The following is a 13,482-nucleotide window of genomic DNA, read 5'->3' as shown; positions in this document are numbered from 1 at the left end:
ACTGACTAGACTCCAAATTAAAAGCACAGATTACAGTGAAAACCCCATTTAAGTGACACAGTTCTATGAACTACATTGATTTTTTTAAAAAATAAATAAATTTATTTATTTTTGGCTGTGTTGGGCCTTCGTCGCTGCGTGCAGGCTTTCTCTAGTTGCAATGAGCAGGGGCTACTCTTCATTGTGGTGCACGGGCTTCTCATTGCGGTGGCTTCTCTTGTTGCAGAGCATGGGCTCTAGGCACACAGGCTTCAGTAGCTGTGGCACGTGGGCTCAGCAGTTGTGGTTCGTGGGCTCTAGAGCGCAGGCTCAGTAGTTGTAGCGCACGGGCTTAGTTGCTCCGCGGCATGCGGGATCTTCCCAGACCAGGGCTCGAACCCGTGTCCCCTGCATTGGCGGGAGGATTCTTAACCACTGCATCACCAGGGAAGCCCTGAACTACACTGATTGAACTTGCAGACTTGGTATGGATTATAAATGGTCCCTCTTCACAATGCCCTGGATGGCGGCCTGGCACTTGCACCCCCATAAGTTACGCACTTTGCGTCAGCCATCAGGCCTGCCTCCTTTTCCCCTCAGGCTTGTGGGATGCTACATGTATCCACAGCAATGAAAGGAATAGAAGCAGGACTTTTATCTTGTCATAAGCCTGCAATAATCAGCTAAACCTCATTGTCAATCCTACTGCATACATTAAAATGTTTTTCTTTTCTTTTCTCTTCAATGCTACCTGAATAGTATTTTCATCAGGGGCTGACTATATTTAGAACTCCAAATTCAAGAAGGCTAAATCCTAAATCAAGCTCTTTTATTAATTCACTCTAAGATTTTAGGCAGGTTGACTCCTCCTGTGGGCTTAATTTCCCCCATCTATGACTTCACAGGTGTGGTGAGAAGGTGAAATACAAGTGTGAACATGATTCTGGTATCTTGCACTCCAATGTAGTCAATGACTGTGTGATAAAAGTACCACGACACCCGGCCAGCATGATTCAGTCAGACTACCAGTAACACAAACAAGCCAAGGCATTTGGGATTTATTATTCATATTTGACCATAATTAAGTATTCCAGATGAAATTCAGAATGAAAATCTTTTTCAGCAAAAGACAAACTACATGACATACAAGAGGTTTTGGGGACTGCCTTGTCAAATACTTAGAATATGTTCAAAAAAATGGAATGACAGCTATTCTATGTTTAAAAGGATGCTTGGATAAAAGAGAAGTTCATACTGTATTTTGTAGACCAAAATACCAACAGAGCAAGATTTGTAACAACCAACAGCTGCCTGCAGACAAAATAGTAGTTTTTTATTGGAACCTGCTAATGAAGAAACCAAACTGATATGCTCTGAGGATATGTGTTGGTTAATGACACCACTGGTAAAAGTCTTCCTGCTTCAGGGAAGATGCTTCAACTCAGGCATTCAATGAAAGTGAGATGCAAGTGAAAATTTGGTCGTGGCTTTTTATCTCAATATCCAGTTACATAGTTCCAGCCAGATAAGAACAATTTTTCTTAAGTGATTATGGGAAGCAGCAAGTACATGCAAAAGTATTAGAAATAACGTATGTCAATGAGGGCAGTCTGCTGTCCGTCTTCCCATATATTCAGAAAGCATCTGCTTTAAGCAGTGCTCAAAGCTTGAGTGTATGCAGTGGCTTCAATGAAAGTATGTCCAAACCATTGATTTTACCTTCAATCCAGGAACTGATGCAAAGTGTTTACCATAAAAAGTTACAGGTGGAGAAAATCTGAATTTCTTGGTGGCAGCTTTACCATCAGCAATACTTTACACAGGTAGAGTTAAGTTAAAGAGAGTATTTATTTAGTACTGCAAATGTGTGTAGCTCTGGGCTGAGAAATTATTGTTCCTATACTTTAAAAGTCAAACTTAAAAAATTTTACTACCAAAAAATTCTAATTATAAAAATTCTAATAATAATTGCTTTACTAGCATTTCAGATTTATTCCTGTGCCCTAGAAATTTATTCCACAATAGTGATATTCTGCTTAAAGGATCAGGCTCACATTGATCTTAACATCTGACTATTGAGTACTTGATCACATTCAACGTGGTTTCAGGTATGAATCCGGGGGTTCCTTCTGAAAGACAGTCTGGCCTGCTGACGGTATGTGTTAGGATGTCCTGACCTCTTTTGGAGTGTGGAGGGCTCCTCTCCATCACTTTGTCTAATCTTTAGAAGCTCCTTCAGAGAGAGGAATCTATCTGACTGGTGAGGACAGGAACCAAGAAAGCATAGTGGGTCCTCAGGGCCCCCCTTTCAGGGTCTCTTTTATTTCCTTGACTTATCCTATCCCCTTGGGCTAGACCTTTCTCTCTTGTTCCCCTTCCTTTCCTTCTGCTTTTTCATCCTGCTGGGGCTATGGCAGGCCCCATTCTTGGCAGCCGGCTCGACTTGTGGGCCTGGAGGCAGGCCACCCCATGTGGGTCCCTAGGAATAAATTGTGAGTAAGGCAGTAGGCCTAGGTTCTGGCTGCATTCTCTAACAGAGTTTACCAAAAACTCTGCACTTGAAGGGCCACTGGTGTCTTGCATGATGGCTGATGAAACTGATCCTTTGCTTCCCACTTGGTCAACATCCTGATAAGGAAGAAAGGTGAGTGTGACTCTCATCCCAACTTGATTTACCTGAGAAAGAAAATAGGCGGCTATCCACAGTTCTGGCAATGGACTGCAGCTTGACCACATCCATTGACTGCCCAATGTGCACAGTGCTGGGCATGCTCCCCAGAGTCCCTCTCACAAACTCTGCTACCTCCTGCACAGTGAACATTTGCAGCAGCTCATCAAAGATTGTTGGGAAGGAATTGAGAAGTGCAGCCTGCGGAAGCAAGTGAAGGTCTGGTTAGCTCAGAGTTAGGTATGCATCTATCTTGCATGCTTAGACAATGATACATGGTGGTGAGAGGTTGAGAAGTCATTGCAGCACCCCTGCCTCGAATGTGCTCCTCCCTGGCCTTGGACTCCACCCTGCAGCACTCTTAGGGCATGCAGCAGGAAGAACCAAAAAGGTAACCAAAACAAGAGAATTTACTGGGGCTCAGGCCGCTTGAAGCTTTCAGAACTTGCCAAGGCATTTGCTGGCAAGAGAAGGGAATATATACAGAAATTAACTCTAGGGCTTAACATCTATAGCTGTTTTTGCTCATAAAATGGATTTAAATTTTTTTGTCTGTCTCTACGATCAAGCTCTTGATTTTCCAGTTTCAGTCCCAAATTCAAGCCAGGAAGCTCTCAAAGAACGTAGGCAAAGATAACTGAGCACCATCAAGCAGCACTAGGTGAACTCCATTCACAGTCCTTCAGCTAGCAATCCAGCTCTGAAAACTGGACCATTTCCCCAGAATAGTGTCATTTATTTGAAACCATGAAATCTAAAGACTTTGTAAATTAGTTCCTTCACGTGTGATGCCTGGCAGTTTCAAGTGTAAATCCAAAAGGATGGAGAATGTGTGGATTTAGTCAGCATGAACTCTTGAGGACTGTGGATAATGTTGGCATAGAGTTCAGAGACCTAGATGGCCTGGACAAGTGGAGTATGTGTGTGTTTGGAGAATTCTCTCCTAGGATCTTAGCTCTGGCAGACCCATATGGTAACCTCTTGAGAACTGAGTCTCAATATTCTCTTGAGAATCTGAGCCTTTGGGAGGCAGAATAGTTTAGGAGAAAGAGAATGGGTTTTGGAATTGGACAGACATGAGTTTAAATCCCAGCGTTACCACTTATCTGCCACATAACCTTGGGTGAGTTACTACCTAATTCTCACTTTTCTCATCTATAAAATGGGGATGATGCTATTACTTATCTCCTCGTATTGGTATGAGGAAAAAGTTTAGGTGCATAAAATTAATTTCCAGTAGACTGCCTGGCACACAATAGGCCTTCAATAAATGCTGGCTCTTGTTCATTTCTCTTGTCTAAACGGAAGCAGCATGAAGGAGGCTCTTCGTACTTCTCAGTCCTCTTACACTATTAAGCCAAGATTTACAAAGGGAAATGGAGTGTCACCTTGAGACGAGGTGAGAGTGCGCTCTTCCTAAGTGACAGTTTGGGGGGCAGGGTGGGGAGCTGTTTTTCCTGATTGCTTCAACAGGCAGTAAGACACTGGCCTAGAGTGAGTGAAAATTTATGACCTGGGGAAATGGGTCTGTCATACTGCAGTCTATGTTCAGGCCAGGACCAAGGACTGAACTTTTATGAATTCTATCTGCAGATTTATAACTCCCTGGGATATCAAGGAGATCATTTTGCAGTAATTAGAACCAGCACAAAAACTATCATCATAAGCAACTAGATACAAAAGACAAAGGGGGAAAAGCAGGTATTTCTTTTTTTTTTCCTTTCCTTTTGGCTGTGCTGTGTGGCTTGCAGGATCTTAGTTCCCCAACCAAGGCTTGAACCTGGGGCCACGGCAGTGAAAGTGCCGAGTCCTAACCACTGGACTGCTAGGAAATTCCCAGAAAAGCAGGTATTTCATAATCAACAACAAACAGTAGCTGATTTGCTCTCTTAAATGGTGAAATTTCCTATACTTATGGCATCGGAACAGAAGGGCACTTGCACCATAACATCTCCTAGTGGTCAGAATCAAAGATATAAAGTCTGACTGAAGAGCATACTTGCTGAAAGTTCTGAAACTGTGAAACATGAGCCTGGCACCAAAGAAGCAGGTCTGATTCTGACTCAGGTCTAAGATAAGACTACATCTAAGCTATTTATCCTGATGTGATAGGAACATGCCATTGAGTACAGGGCACTGCTGAGTTCTCAGAAAGTGTATCTGGCTTGCTCTGCTAGCTCCCCACATCTCCACATGCTGAGGGAGGAGTAGGTGTCCCGGGCCCTGGTTGGCAGGAACAGATAGGCTGGGGGAGAGGAAGGAAGGAGAAAGATGACTGGCTTGGGGTGTTCAGGAGGGGAGACCATGGAAGGAGCCTTTCTTATAGAGATACCTGGTGACCTTGATGTATTCCACTGTTTTATAGAGGCTATCCCCCAGTTGCTCACCTGTTCTCTGGGCCAAGGGGCTTATGGGCAACTGGCATCAAGGGGCAACATAGAAGCAAGTGGAAAACAAAAAAAGCAGACTATTCTAATCTTAAATGAGGTATTTAAACATACATTTGCTCTGACAGACCTGGCAGTGACTGAATGAATGGACATGAGAAAGGCTGTCTGGTCTTTGCTCATAGGTTTTGATGTAATAATTGGCTTCAGAAAAATCAAAGAAGTGAAATTCATTAGATAAAATTCTGACATTTATTTATAAGCAAAAATAACCCCTTTGTGACTGGGGTAATGAACAATATCCGTGATCCCTTCTAGGGTAAGGTTGCATGTAAAAGGTGACTGATTAGCTGGACAGACATTTTTAATATAAGGAAGCAACTTGCTTCCCACACTGGTATTTCTAATGGAATCTAATCCTAATTCTTAGCCAAAGTTTTCTAGTTATTTCTGCTGTTTTTCAACCTATTTCATTCTTAACTGCTAGGATGGACCAATACTAACCTGAGGTTTTCAAAATTAATACAGTGGCTAGGAAATAAAATTCTCTATACATTCTGAATATCCTCTATAAATAAGATGTTCACGAACAACTAATAGCATGGTAGCTAAATAAATTTGGTCTAAAGAGGGCAAAGTTGTGCTTCTTCTCCACCATAAAGCCACTGGGCTGTCTTATATTTGGAAGCTGGGGCATAGCTGGCTTTGAAGTAAAAGCAGCATTTTATTCTATTAGGTATTTCCTTATAACTCATCCCTTACCCAAAACATAGGAGCTTGGCAGGGCTTCTTTGACTCTGGAAGCCAGAGGACAAAGAAATCACCTGCTAAGACAGACAAGAATCCAGCAGCAAAACTTTGCTGTAGCTCACAGACCTGAGTGAAAAGGAGTGTTTCTGAGTTTCTGCTGTCCAAACTGAGCACAAACCGGATGGACTGGAAAAGTTCTTGGATGCTGGACCGGAATTGCTCCTCTTCCATCCCACAGGTGGCACGTGAGTAGAGGATCCTTGACTGCACAATAAACTTGAAAAGGTACTCCAAGGCCTGGAGGTGTAGGAGGAAAAAGGGATAGAGAGGTGTTAAAGATGTCCAGAAACTAACATATGAGGGAATGAAGGGTGGAGTACCAGAAAATTATACACCAAGCTTGGGAGGGGGACAATTCCAACTATGGAGACAAGTAGTTTAATTTTTAAAAAATTTTTATTGGAGTAGAGTTGATTTACAATGTTGTGTTAGTTTCTGCTGTACAGCAAAGTGAATCAGTTATACATATACATATATCCACTCTGTTTTAGATTCTTTTCCTGTATAGGTCATTACAGAGTATTCAGTAGAATTCCCTGTGCTATATAGCAGGTTATTATTAATCTACTTTATATTTAGTAGTGAAGCACTTTAAGTTTTTAAACCTTTTCTCAAAACTCCAATGGTCACTGAGCAGCAACTGTCTATGTACTGAGAGAATCATCAAATTATTTCATGCGGTTATGGAAGTGTATAACCACAGACTGTTATGGAAGCAGTTGAATTCAAGACCATATAGAATCAAAAGAAAATTAAATTTCTCTCATTTTTCTCAGGTCTGGAAATAAAAGGCTACAAAGGCAATGATATAAGAACCTCTCTTAAATTTATTCCAAGAAGGAAGAGTCCTTTAAAGAGTCTTCTGCATCTTCAAGAAACAGCTGGACACGGTGCCAGCCTTCCCACCAGGGGTCAAGTCTGAAGAACTTGTCCCTAGTTGCACAGGAGCTGGTGGACCTAACCCACCCATTTTCCATCCTCTTCCAGACAAGGACACCTGCCATCAATAGTTCATGAACAATACAGAAGACAAAGCTCCCATAACATGTTTTGGGAGCAGAATCTGATTCTGAGGAGTCCCTGCAGCTTGGCCCATGCTTATGAGCTGAATAATTCTCTTTTAAGAGAATTCAAGATCCAAGACTATACTTTCTAATCAAAGAAAGGCTAACGATTTCCCAGACACTGGAAAGGCAGAGACATTGAAAACTGAGGAGAAACTTATCCAAGGATGAAATATGGAGCTCAGTTACTTGAACTATATGACAGGAAACAATTCCCAAGCTACTTTCATGATCTATTCATCTGTCAGGTTTAGCAAAGCAAAACTTTGTGTGTGTGAGTGTGTGTGTGTGTGTGTGTGTGTTTATGTGCTCCACACTGAACTCAGTTGGCACTGGAAAATGGCTAGTTCAGAAAAATGTGTGTTCCAAGGCCTGCACCAGAGGATTCTGCAGAATAAGTTACAGTGTTTGGCCTCATCTCCGTAAACGCTACAGTCTCTGTTTCAGTAGCCTTTTAATGCCTGGTCTACAAATAATCTGGAAATTCAATGCCTGGTCTGTAAAGAACCTGGAAAGTCTCTGCTAAATTTAAAAAGGAAAGTGTTTTTTTTCTCAGTTTGAAACAACTACCACAAGAGATGTACTGAGTGGCTTAAAACATCCACTAGTTTCAGAGTGAGAGGCAGAACCAGACAGCAAAGTCGCTTGCACTTCCTGGGTACGAGAGATCAGTTCCTCCATTAAGTCCTAAAATATAAAACACTTTGCAGAGGAGTACAAGGCTGTTGTCGAAGACAGCCTGTGAAAACCTGGATGAGGGCAAGGAAAACAAGCTCACTTCTAGTCATCCATCATTACCTGACTTCCCCTTTCCCTACTCCTCTTGATTTTTACCATCAGCACCAGCTGATGGCCAGGACCAGGTAAAGTTGGCCACCTGTGACAGATGCAACTGGGTAAAGAGAGGAGAGCAGAAGAGTGGGATAAAAGGTGAGGGTGGATCCTATGGAAGTTGTTTGAAGTTTACAGGTGTTCCCAACCCTGTGTGGAGACAATGGAACCCTTAACTACGGCTGAAGCAGCTTCTCTGTCTTTTTCTACTTAAGTTAATAAACCTGAAGGGAAAAGAGATCCTAAAAGTTATTACAACCTTTCTGTCACTAAGGAGATCATTGTGCTTTCTCTTTTCTGGCTCCCTGGTAAGAACCTGATGCAGCTCAGCAGTGAAAAGTATGCTGCCTTTTTGGAACGCCCTGCCAAAAGCCATCCTCAGACCCACCAAGGATACCCCCTTGTAAGTCATTCACACAGGAATAATGTAACCAAGTAAGAAAATAAAAGACTCTTTATTTTCATCTTTAGTGGCATAACTTTGGAAGGTCATGACTCTGAAAGGGAAAGGAAGAGATGATGTGTAAGTAGCAAGATGTATTGAATCAAGAACAATAAAGAAGAGGAGGTTTCCTGGTCCACAGATTATGATACCGGAATAAGAAATGCCAGGTCAGAAGCATATGCATTCTGTGAATAAGGATGAAATTAGGATCAGATAGAGACTTACACATTTGGTCAAGAGGACTTGTAAACTGAAATTTGATGAAGAAGTGGAAATGGCCTGATAAAACCGTTGGGCTAGATGCATTAGTATCAGACGCCACTCAAATACATTTGATATGGTAACAACAAGTATGAAAGTACCCCCAGAAAAGTGCTCCCCCACAATGGAACTCTTCCTTTTCCCCACCCAAGCCTGATATTCTCCAGGAATTTTGTACCTCCATAGGTGACCCTGCCATCAACCCAGCTCATCTAGCCAGACCCCTGGAACCACCCTCAGGTCTTCCTTTCTGCCACCTCTCACATCCAACCTAACATTTGAAAGCTTCTGCTTTGGTCACATCAGCCACTTTATGGTTGCTTGAAAACTCTAGCTCTTTCCCATCCAGGCTTTTAAACATTCTGCTTCCTCAGTCTGAAATGTGTGTCCCCCAGTTCTTAACACTGATTTCAGCTCAGGTCACCTCGTCAGAGAAGCTTTCCCTAAACTCTTGATCTGAAGTAAACCCTCCTCTCCAGCCATTCCATCCCAAGATCCTGTTTATTTCCCTCATAGCATCATCAATGTTCTTTTCTCACTTACTTTGTGTATTTATCTGTTTGACATGTTTATTATCTGCCTTTTCCCCACTTGAATGGAAGTGCTATGAAGGCCTAGCCTTTCTACTTGGGCTCCTGCTGAATCCCCAGTGGTTAACACAGTGTCTGACATATGGCAGGTATCAAGCAATACTGACTGAATGAATGGCTGAATGAACGACTCTTAGGGGAAAACTTCTGAGATAGCATCTCCAGTAACCTTAAGCAATTAATTTATGAACTCACATAGAATCTTTTGTATTTAACTCAACTTGTATCCCCTCAAATACTATGCAGGGCACTTCACAGGTGCTGGGGTTCAGAGAAGAACAGAACCCAGTGCTTGCCCTCACATTACACTCAGAACCCTGCTCTACACTTGTGTTTGAACCTGATTCCCCTTAGGACACAGGGGATGTGTTCTTCAAGGGGAGAGGTCAGTCTTACTCTTTGCATCTTAGCACCCATGACATGCTGATTGCTCAGCTGACATGTATTGCGTGAAGAAAGACAGAAGTGAGACTTGTGGCCTTAGATTTTTAAAGAATGTGCAGAGAAGAGGCAGGGAAAATATGGATTTATGATTTGATTTTGCCTCTTTAATCTGATGATGCTTGGGGGAACATCTGTTTTACCTGTTACCACGTGGACAAGAATAACAAAATCATAGGCCCAGAAGTACTTAGAGCAGATGATGGGATATTAAAAGAGGACAAAGAGAAAGCAGAACTACTTTGCTGCCATTCTTCTTTTATTACTAACTAGAAAGGATGGGAAAGACATGGTTAAAAAGCAACCAAAAAATGAGAGTAACTCAAGAACAAGAAAAGACAGGGACAAAAAAGCAAGCAAGCAAGCATGAACTTGCTTTAAATGAGTTCTCAGAGGATACGACAGTTTTCTTCAAACAGCTATATGGAGAACTGTTGAGCAAAAGAGGGATCAACATTCTCATAGGCTGTTCTCTACAGTAGAAGCAGTAGCCATGAAAAGAAGTTACCAGAAAGTATAGTTAACTAACAATGAGGACAGTCCCCTGTAAAGTGGAGCTGTCCAGCAAGGCAAAGGGCTGCCTGGTCATGGTTTTTAGATTATCTTCTTCTCAACATATCTGCATACAGTGCATTCTTAAAACAGTTATAGAAAACAATGTTTAGTAACTACTGAAGAAGGGAAAAGTATTGGAAGATCTTATTTCTCATCAATGTTGCCACCAACACTGGCTTAGAAGGAGATATGATATTTTAGCCAGTGGAAGCAAAGACTGACATTGTTGGTAGAAACCAGGCAGGGAGGATGGCTCAGAGCCACATGCACATCATCCCTCCCTCCTGCTTTAAGATAAAATTATGAGGAATAAAGACCTTTTAGGGCAAAATCAAAGTGAGGAAAAGGCAGTTATGTGGATCAAGGCAGTCATTCCTGAAAGCAGAGCAGTGTACTGGCTGTCTACACTTGTCCTGCACACTACTCCATTGAGGCTACTTGCAAAGTTCTGCAGGGGTGGGCCCTTTTTGTACAGCAAGCTCAGTACATTACCCTCATGGCTTCCTGAATGTGATCCTGCCGAATCAGTTCTGCCGAGCAGTCCATGTACCACTTCAAACAGCGGATTAGCTCCCTAGGAAAAAGAACAGTTTCAGAAACCTCACGTTAATCCAAGAGCAATGCAGCCTAAAATATTTGCAGTCCTGAATTAGCCATATAGGAAATAATATACTGCTAATGAGCTAGAATAGAGTGATGGATCCAATACAGCTGTGGAGTCTTTAGATCATCCAAGACCAGACAACACTCCCTGTCCAAAAAGAGTTGCCACATTTCAATCAGCAATTATAATCATTCTTTCCCACTTTCCCTGACACACATTTTTTCTGATTACAAGAAAGTTTTCCCGAAGTCTGGGACTGGATGTGTGTTTTGTTTTGTTTTGTTTAAAACTGCTAAGTCTCCCGAACATACAACACACTCTGAATAAAGGTATATAGTCCGGTGTGCCTCTCCTTGCCATCCCAATGATCTTATTTCCTTAGGACCAAGTCATCTGAGTGGAATGGGATTACAGGGTCAGAAGGCCTTCACATTTACATGGCAAAAGAGTACACAGGGCAAGAGTGCAGGCCCTCGTCAGATAACAGTTCGCATCTTAGGCCTATCAGTTTCTAGCTTTGCATCCTTGGGCAAGTTATTTGGGTCCTCTGTCCTCATTCTTTTCATTTAAAATGTAGAGGAAACAACAGTACATCTCAAACTGTGAATTCTAATGAGATGACACATGTAAAGTACACAGCGCAGTGCCTGCTCTCCAAAGTGACATCAAAGTGTCAGAGTTCCAGTGATTCCACAGCCTCAGAACCCTTCGGTTTTGTTTTCTAAACTTGTTCTGGGACTACCCTGGTGGCACAGTGGATAAGACTCTGTGCTCCCAATGCAGGGCCTGGGTTCGATCCCTGGTCAGGGAACTAGATCCCACGTGCATGCCACAACTAAGGAGTCTATGTGCCGCAACTAAGGAGCTCGCCTGTTGCAACTAAGACCTGGTGCAACCAAATAAATTAAAAAAAAAAAACAAAAAACAACTTGTACTCATTCCATAGAATAATATGGTGACTTTAAAAATTGCTTTAATGGTTTTAGATAAGCTGTGAGTGTTTCCCATGTTTATTATTCATATTATCTCTTTTATTGACTATCTTTTTCTTTTCTTTGATATTTATTTGTCAGTACTATAGTTAGCTATTCACATGTTTCTCACTGAAAAAGCAAGACATATTTTTAGCAGCTCTGCCATCATTTCTTAGAAGGAAAATATGACAACTAAGTAATAAACTCTAGTTTAAAACATCAGCGGAAAGCTAACATCTAACACCATACTCAACGGTAAAAGACTGAAATGCGTTCCTCTAAGATCAGAAACAAGGCAAGGATGCCTGCTTTTGCCACTTCTATTCAACATATTAGTAGTGAAAGAGCAATTGGGCAAGGAAAAGCAATAAAAGGCATCCAAATTGGGGCCTCCCTGGTGGCACAGTGGTTGAGAGTCCACCTGCCAATGCAGGGGACACGGGTTCATGCCCCGGTCCGGGAGGATTCCTCATGCCACAGAGTGGCTGGGCCCGTGAGCCATGGCCGCTGAGCCTGTGCGTCCGGAGCCTGTGCTCTGCAACGGGAGAGGCCACAACGGTGAGAGGCCCGCGTACTGCCAAAAAAAAAAAAAAAAAAAGGCATCCAAATTGGAAAGGAAGAAATAAGATTATCTTTGTTTGTAGCTAACATGATCTTGTATATAGAAAAATCTAAAGAATCCACAAAAAACTCTGTTAGAACTAATAAATGAATTCAGCAACACTGCAACAAAATCAACATATATAAATCATTTGCTTTTCTATATACCAACAATGAACAATCAAAAAAGAAAATTAAGAAAACAATCCATTTACAGTAGCATCAAAAAAGAATAAAATACTTAGGAATAACGTTAACCAAGGGGGTGAAAGACTTATACTTTGAAAACAAAACGTTGCTGAAAAAAAAGAGAAAGAAATTAAAGAAGTTAATAATAAATGGAAAGACATCCACATTCATGGATTGGGAGACTTAATTTGGTTAAGATGTCAACACTATCCAAAGTGATCTACAAATTCAATGCAATCTCTATCAAAATCCCAATGACATTTTTTGCAGAAATAGAAAAATCCATCCTAAAGTTCATATGGAATCTCTAGGGACCCCAAACAGCCAAAACAATCTTGAAAAAGAAGAACAAAGTTAGAGGATGCACACTTCCTGGTTTCAAACATCCTATAAAGCTACAAAGAGTAACTTTAACTTTGATTATAAAGACTAGTCAAAACAGGGTGGGACTGGCATAAAGACAGATACATACATCAATAGAATAAAACAGCCCAGAAATAAACCCTCATGTATACGGCCAAATGATTTTCATCATTAAATGGGAAAAGGATATTCTTTTTCTACAAGTTGTATTGGAAAAATTAAATATCCACACACAAAAGAATAAAATTGGACCCTTATATGTTGCACAATAAACAAAAATTAATTTAAAATTAATCAAATACCTAAATGTAAGAGATAAAACTCTTATACAAAAACATAGGAGAAAAGTTTCATGACATTGGATTAAGCAATCATTTCTTGGATAAAACATCAAAACATAGGCAATGAAAGAAAAATTAGATAAATTAAACTATATCAAAATTGAAGACTTCTGTGCATCAAAAGACACAATCAACAGATTAAAAAGGCAATGGGAGAAAATATTTGCAAATCATATCCCTGAAAATGGGTTAATATCCAGAATTACAGCTCAGCAACAACCAACCAAACAACCTGATTCAAAAATAGGCAAAGGACTTACAGATTTTTCTCCAAAGAAGATATATAAATGGTCAATAAGCACATGAAGAGATGCTCAACATCACTAATCATTAGGGAAATGCAAATCAAAACCACAAGATACCATCTCATACCCATTAGA

The 13,482-nt window shown here is 41.2% G+C and overlaps 1 protein-coding gene across 1 annotated transcript in view; it reads right to left on the bottom strand.

The window, feature by feature from the left end:
• DOCK3 (dedicator of cytokinesis 3) overlaps window positions 1–13,482 on the bottom strand; it is a gene marked incomplete at both ends in the record, with an annotated part of 411,675 nt that overhangs the window by 61,186 nt on the left and 337,007 nt on the right. Inside the window, 3 exons of the mRNA XM_082663217.1 lie at window positions 2,656–2,848; window positions 5,911–6,081; window positions 10,524–10,605. Of these exons, the coding sequence (XP_082519343.1) occupies window positions 2,656–2,848; window positions 5,911–6,081; window positions 10,524–10,605 (446 nt within the window). The remainder of the gene's footprint in view (window positions 1–2,655; window positions 2,849–5,910; window positions 6,082–10,523; window positions 10,606–13,482) is intronic.

This window comes from Grampus griseus (assembly GCF_964374135.1).
Source record: "Grampus griseus genome assembly, chromosome: 10".
Classification (NCBI taxonomy): domain Eukaryota; kingdom Metazoa; phylum Chordata; class Mammalia; order Artiodactyla; family Delphinidae; genus Grampus; species Grampus griseus.
Note: the sequence above shows the minus strand (reverse complement) of the source record. Positions and strands in the feature narration are given on the sequence as shown.